Source organism: Cebus imitator, unplaced genomic scaffold (assembly GCF_001604975.1).
Source record: "Cebus imitator isolate Cc_AM_T3 unplaced genomic scaffold, Cebus_imitator-1.0 Scaffold440, whole genome shotgun sequence".
Taxonomy (NCBI): domain Eukaryota; kingdom Metazoa; phylum Chordata; class Mammalia; order Primates; family Cebidae; genus Cebus; species Cebus imitator.
Window position 1 is genome coordinate 1,483,646 of NW_016107755.1, and position 6,934 is coordinate 1,490,579.

At 47.2% G+C, this 6,934-nt stretch overlaps 2 protein-coding genes across 4 annotated transcripts in view; one reads left to right on the forward strand and one right to left on the reverse strand.

The window, feature by feature from the left end:
* The first annotated feature begins 391 nt into the window (after positions 1–391).
* Positions 392–4,276, forward strand: ZFP57 (ZFP57 zinc finger protein). Its single transcript, XM_037732087.1, has 4 exons — positions 392–667; positions 1,169–1,295; positions 1,748–1,849; positions 3,009–4,276. Exons 1-4 carry the CDS (start codon positions 392–394, stop codon positions 4,193–4,195), a joined length of 1,692 nt encoding a protein of 563 aa, XP_037588015.1. The 3' UTR covers positions 4,196–4,276.
* A 436-nt stretch (positions 4,277–4,712) lies between these two features.
* MOG (myelin oligodendrocyte glycoprotein) overlaps positions 4,713–6,934 on the reverse strand; it is a 16,498-nt gene continuing 14,276 nt past the window's right edge. For 2 of the 3 annotated variants that reach the window (XM_017510479.2, XM_017510478.2), the window contains 3 exons: positions 6,319–6,435; positions 6,000–6,020; positions 4,713–5,558 (listed from right to left, as the gene is read on the reverse strand). In XM_017510479.2, coding sequence (XP_017365968.1) covers positions 5,545–5,558; positions 6,000–6,020; positions 6,319–6,435 — 152 coding nt within the window. In that variant the 3' untranslated portion in view covers positions 4,713–5,544. Of the gene's footprint in view, positions 5,559–5,581; positions 6,021–6,318; positions 6,436–6,934 lie in introns of those variants that run through there. The other variant, XM_017510477.2, reaches the window with a different exon arrangement.

The following is a 6,934-nucleotide window of genomic DNA, read 5'->3' on the forward strand; positions in this document are numbered from 1 at the left end:
AAAAAAAAGAAAATTATTTAGCATCTGTGCTTTAGGTCCTTAAGATGGGGCCAGAAATTGTTACCTCATTGCTGAGAGCATTCAGTGGCACACAGCAGGGGTTTAATAACTGCTGGCATTCCCCGACCTGATAAAAAAAGCTGTTTCTTACCCTAACCTCTTGCTGATATATTTTGTTTTTCTCTGACCTCAGGTTTCTAGAAGCAGGGTGGAACAGAGGGCAGACACCTAGCCCAGCCTGGAGTTACTAAACAGTGGCAGCTGGTGAGAGAAGGGTGGCCAGGGCCCTGAACTCTGTGGCCCTGGCTTTGAAGGAAGGAAGGTTTTCTCAATTGTGGAAGAAAAGAATTTGGACAGCAGAACAAAAAAGGAAGACAGCCTCTTGGAGCAGATGCATTTGTCACAGGAAGCCCCATCAAACCCTGGGGCCTTTGTTGGACCTCTCCATCTGCCCAGTTCCCGGGAGGTAGATAGCTCCAGGAAGAGGTCCAGTCAGCCCTGGGTGCCAGGCCAGGACTGGATAAAGCTAGAAAGAGACACCACAGAAGAGAAGGTGTTTGAACCAATCGAACCTGTACAGAAGACGCTCCCATGGGTGGGCGAGGTAGCCGCCACCCTGCAGGAAGCCATGAAGAGAGATTGCTGGTGGGAGGCATGGGTGAAGAAGGTGAGGACACTAAGCTAGAGAGAGGTGGGGTCCAGGTCCTGGACTCCAGGAGCTCTTTCATGCATGCTCCTGCTTGCAGGTTAAATGAAATCTGATTGTTCCAGGCTGAACGACATCCAGAAAACGGAGCTGCAAGACCTTTTCTCCATCTCCCGCACCACCCTGGCATCCTTCATGGAGCACTTTCTGAAATTTGTTAGGGTGGCAGCATTTTCTCCTTTGCTTTGCTTTCCTATTTATATTCTGTATATCCCCCCCACCCACATCTTTCTCCCTTTCTCTTCATCTTTCCTTTCCTTTCTATACTACACAGTTACTGGCCTTGTGGCTGTCTTTTCATATTTCTCTCTTCCTCCCATGGGTTTATCTTTCTCTTAGTTTTTAATTCTCTGAATTTTGAGAATGGATGTTAATCTTGTACACACACACATGCATACACACACACGCACACATACATGTATATATTGATATAAACTTCTTGAGCCTCTCCTGTTCTTCCAGAAGCCAGTCACCTTTGAGGATGTGGCAGTGAATTTCACCCAGGAAGAGTGGGACTTCCTAGATGCCAGCCAGAGGGTCCTTTACCAGGATGTTATGTCGGAAACCTTTAAGAACCTAGCATCTGTGGGTAAGAGGCTGGGCTTCCCTCAGTAAGCCCCCTGTTCCTAAAGGCCCTGGAACATCTGTTTTCCCTGGACAGGTAGATCAGCTCACAATTAGTTTCACTGACCCCTGGTTCTGTGCCTTCCAGGTTTGAAAGATCTGAGTCACTAAGCTCAGTGGTAAAGAGAAGAAATGATAGCCTACATGAAGGCAAAGATAACACTTGTAACATGATGATAGTGTTCTCAGAATATGCACATTTTTTCATTCATCCAACCAACCAATATTTACTAAGTCACTCCTGAGAACCAGGTACCTTACTAGCAGCTGGCCTTTTGAATGTCTCCTTTCTGCATCTACATGTCCCAGGTTATGGTTCTTAAATAAAGGCTACAAGAGGTAGCCTGTTGTCCCCATCAGATGTGAAGGGGCCACACCTAGGACCAACTCAAACTTTTTCTCATTCCCACACATCAGCCAGAATGTTTCTGCATAAGCCAGAGCTAATCACCAAGCTTGAGCAACAAGAGAAACAGTGGAGAGTGTTTCTCCATCTCCCAAACACAGAAGGCCTTTCAGGTAAGAATTGTCAAGCAGAGACGAAGGTAAAAAGGACCCAGGATAAACCTGGAAAGGATGGAGAGCTGATCGAGAGAATGAATGCTCTATATGCTCTCATAGTGTACCTCTTTCCAGCCCAGTCAGACTTGGAGTTGAAAGAGAGCTTAAGATCATAGGCTCAAGTCCCTTGACTTCAAGTTGAAGATCTAAGTCTTTCAATATTAGTAAATATCTTCAGTTTCTAGAGATTGAGAGATAACATGAAGGCTGCTTATGTCCATGACGCTGCTCCGACTTAAATGTTCTTTCCAAGAGAAAAGAGAAGGAAGGGAATAAGCTTCATGCTGGGTTGGAGTAAAGGAGGCTTGTCCTTGGGAGTAAATAGTTTAGAGAGACATCAAGCCAGGCTGACCACACTTCCTGGTTTGCCAGGGCATCCTGGTTTATACTCTCGTCCCAGCTTGATTATTAATGAGACCTCTTTTACCTTCAAGTGGCCCAGTGTTCATGATGTATTATATGTGGGTATCTATGGAGTGTCTACGGGAGTTTGAGCAATATTGAAGATGAGATAAGATAGATTTCAAGAAGTGTTGTTGTAAGTTAAAATTTACATTTCTGACACTGTTGAAAGATTTTCCAGTTAAATTTTTATTTGCTTTTAATTTGAAAAGCCATTTTTTTTTTATTTCTAGCCTATGAGCCCCAAGGGTTTGGATGAATATGTTGGGTGGGAGAGCAAGGGCAGAGGCAAGAAGTGTCTTTCTTGGGCTGGATGGAGGAGCTGTGTTGGAGTCTTTTTGTTGTTGTTGTTGTTGTTGTTGTTTTTTGTTGTTGTTGTTTTGAGACGGAGTTTTACTCTTGTTTTCCATGCTGGAGTACAATGGTGTGATCTCAGCTCACTGCAACCTCTGCTGGCTGGGTTCAAGTGATTCTACTGCCTCAGTCTCCCTAGTAGTTGGGATTACAGACGGATGACATGACACCCAGGACATTTTTGTATTTTTAGTAGAGATGGGGTTTCACCATATTGGTCAGGCTGGTTTCGAACGCCTGACCTCAGGTTATTTGCCCACCTCAGCCTCCCAAAGTGCTGGGATTACATTCATGAGCCACTGCGCCCAGTCTGTGTTGGAGTTCTTAAAGTGAATTTTGTGTTATTCTTCATTCACTACAGAAGGCAAGAAGAAAGAGCTTCGAGAACAAGATCCCAGTCTGAGAGATGAGGGGACCAGTGAGGACAAGGTCTTCCTTGCATGCAGAGGGACCCTCTCTGCCCCAGCTGGGTCTATGGACAGGACCCGGGTGCTTCAAGCATCACGGGGTGGGCCACCTTTTTTTTGCCACACCTGTGGCAAGTGTTTCAGTAGGCGCTCCTACCTCTATAGCCACCAGTTTGTTCACAATCCCAAGCGGACTAATAGCTGCAGCCAGTGTGGGAAGCTGTTTCGGAGTCCCAAGTCCCTCAGCTATCACAGACGCATGCATCTTGGGGAGAGGCCCTTCTGTTGCACGCTCTGTGACAAGACCTACTGTGATGCTTCCGGACTAAGTCGTCACCGCCGCGTCCATCTGGGTTATCGGCCCCATTCATGTTCCGTGTGTGGCAAGAGCTTCCGCGACCAGTCTGAGCTCAAACGCCACCAGAGGATACACCAAAACCAGGAGCCAGTGGATGGAAACCAAGAGTGTACTTTGAGGACTCCAGGCACCCCTGCTGAATTCCAGACACCCATCGCCAGAAGCCAGAGGTCCATCCAGGGACTTGTGGATGTGGACCATGCACCAGGGCCCAGGTCCCAGGAATCCACATTTAGAACTGAGGGCCCTATGGTCCAGAACCAGCCATCTATGCTGAAGAACCAAGCGCCTGTGACCAGAACCCAGGCACCAATCACTGGAACCCCCTGTCAGGATGACAGATCCAGTTCTCATCCAGTGAAGCCCTCAAGACTCCATGTCTTCTCTTGCTCCCATTGTCCTTTGACTTTTAGCAAGAAGTCCTCTCTCCACAGCCACCAGAAGACCCACCTCACAGAGCCACCCAACTATTGCTTCCATTGTGGCAAGTCTTCCAGCTCATTATCCAAGCTGGTCAGACACCAGCAGCAGACCCACTGGAAGCAGAAGAGCTACCGTTGCCCTATCTGCGACCTCTGCTTTAGGGAGAAAGAGGGCCTTATGGGTCACTGGAGGGGCTCTAAAGGCAAGGAACTGTGCCCGGACAGCCACTGTAAATGCCGGGTGATCCTGGGCCAGTGGCTTGGCTTCTCTCATGATGCCCTCACTGTGGCTGGGGAGGAACGGAAGCATGGAGGTGATGGGTCTCCCCCAGGATCTATACCCCCAGGAGAAGAGGCTTAAGGGAGAGGGCATGCAAAGGAGACAAAACAAAGGAGGCAGTGAGCATCTTGAAACATAAATAAATGGCATTTCTGCCTGAGATCTTTGTATTTGGTTTTTCTGAGGACTGACCTCCAGGGTAAGATGGCTGGAGTAGAAAGAGACAGGTGAGTGCATAAGGAAGGAAATATATAAAAGAAAAAGAGTTAGAGTGTGCATATGAAAACTCGTGTTAGTACTATTATTTATTTTTATTTTTTTGAGACAGAGTCTCACTCTGTTGCTCGGGCTGGAGTACAGTGGTGTGATCTTCGCTCACTGCAACTCCCGCCTCCCAGGTTCAAGTGATCTCCTGCCTCAGCCGCCCCCAAGTAGCTGGGATTATAGGCACCTGCCACTACACTCAGCTAATTTTTTGTATTTTTAGTAGAGATGAGGTTTCACTATGTTGGCCAGGATGGTCTCAAACTCCTGATGTCGTGATTTGTCCACCTTGGCCTTCCAAAGTGCTGAGATTACAGGCATGAGCCACTGTGCCTGGCCAAAACTTGTATTATTATTATTAATTAGCACCTAGCTTATTTGCTTTTGTCTGATAGACCATCCAGTAGTAGTTGTTGAATAAACAGTGGATACTCTGATAGGTATGAAGATGGGAGAAAAAGGATAAGAGGAGGGGAAGATTCTGAGAGACCTGTGGAAGATGTATAAGTAAAACATTCTAAAGCAGGCATGTTGCCTAGATTTCACGTCTTGTTCCCCAAGTCCCTAGTAGGCTACCAAGAGAAGGTGGATCTCTGGCAATTATTCTGTAGGTTTCTCCCAATCTCCAGGTCTGGGTTGGGGCTGCCCATATCCTCATTCTGCAGCTCACTCAGCTCTCTTTAACGTTCTGAACTCTTCCTCTTCCTTCCCTTCACATGCATCTCAGTTCTGCGCAATCAGGGCTGGAGTCTCGAAGGAAACAACCACCATTTGCAAAGTTATCATACTGTAATTTTCAGTGAGGAGGTTTCTGGCCTCCAGTTTGTGACAAAGACCATCCTATCTGTGTTGCTTTCCAGCAAAGATGTCCTCTGATGGAGAGAGGAGCACCTGCCTGTCCTTAGCCAGAGAGGGCTTCCAGGTGGAGGACTGGAGAGAGAAATGGAAAGATTGGTAATAAAAATGGGAAAAAGAAGGAAGAGAAAAGGTAGATGACAGAAGGGAAATCAATTCTACTTGGAATTCAGAGTGTTCTGGAAGTGCAAATTGGAATGTCCCCATAGCAAAGATGCCAATGAGTGTGCAACTTGATGGATGAGACATCCCCAAGGACCAATCCCTGGGCAACCAGGCTCTCCTCCACCCCTGCCAAGATGCGACATCATTCAGAAGGGATTTCCTAGAAGAAGGAGAAAATAACTTGAAAAATCGATGTCAGTACTTTGTATCATAAAACCATTGAACTAGGGAGAAGAAAAGCCCTTGGGGTTATTTTGTCTCCATGCCCGCCTCAATGGTTGGTCTTAGAGGTGAGGCACTGGGCAGTTGCTGTGGAATGGGCAATGAGAACAGCTAGGGTGGGATTCCTGCTTAGGAGCAGTGAAGGAGGAACAGATCAGGCAGTAGTGCCTCCAGTTTCTCTGTCAGCTGTACATGTGTCTAACAACTGGCCTCTTTCCCCCCTACCTCCCAGGAGGAGTTCTCCCTCCCTCCAGGCTCTCCAGCTCCTCCTTTCCTCTGGGACTGTGATTCCTCAACAGTCCCCTTTTTCCTCTTGTTGCTTCTGTCCCTCTTTCTTGGCTTTTAATTTTCTGATTATAAGAGAGAGAAGAAAACTTACTTAGCTCTTCAATGAATTGCCCTGAAAACAAAGAGAAACAAATAACGTGATCAATGGAAAATGACTAGCACCTTCCCCACATCCTCCCTGTGGACATTTGGAGTGACCCACACCCCTTTCCACTGGGGGACCCCACAGATTTAGTAAGTGGTTCTCTTCACAGTTTTTCAGAAGAACCTGGGGTTGGGCATGGGGAGAGAGGAGTAAGGAAATCCCAGCTTCCCTAATCTTGAGCCCTGGTTCCATTCTCTGTTTCCCATTCAGAGCTGACTTGGTCCCCCACTATTTGGTGGTCTTGCCTGCTGCCCAGCCACTGCACCTGCTAGTCTTCTATGTAGCCAGTTGTAACAGATGATCAAGGCGACCAGGGGTCCAAGAACTGGCACAATTACAAACAGGGTTATCTTCCAGCAGGGCACCCTCAGAAAGTGGGGATCTGAATTAATCACCAAAACAAACAAGGTTAACATATGTTCCCTCTCATGCCCCAACCACCTTTCTTTTTTGGTTCCTTAACTTGGGGTCCTAGAACACCAAAGGTCTCTGGGGACAGAATTCAGAGAGTCCATGAAGTTGGATGAGAAAAGTACTGCTTCCTTATTTTCATTAGCTGGATTCAACATTTTCTTTCATTAAAAATGTAGCAGCTGGCCAGGTGCGGTGGCTCACGCCTGTAATTCCAGCACTTTGGGAGGCCAAGGTGGGTGGATCACAAGGTCAGGAATTCAAGACCAGCCTGGCCAAGATGGCAAAACCCCATCTCTACTAAAAATATGAAAAAATTAGCTGGTCATGGTGGTGGGCGCCTGTAACCCCAGCTACTCAGGAGGCTGAGGCAGATAATTGCTTGAACCTGGGAGGCAGAGGCTGCAGTGAGCTGAGATCATGCCATTGCACTCCAGCCTGGGTGACAAGAGTGAGACTCCATCTTCAAA

Excerpts from the sequence above, each read along its gene's own strand:
- ZFP57 (XM_037732087.1), top strand. The coding sequence starts at position 392 with ATGCATTTGTCACAGGAAGCCCCATCAAACCCTGGGGCCTTTGTTGGA. Across the intron at positions 668-1,168 it reads GGGAGGCATGGGTGAAGAAG|AAGCCAGTCACCTTTGAGGA; the intron begins GTGAGGACACTA and ends CTGTTCTTCCAG. Across the intron at positions 1,850-3,008 it reads AAACACAGAAGGCCTTTCAG|AAGGCAAGAAGAAAGAGCTT; the intron begins GTAAGAATTGTC and ends CATTCACTACAG.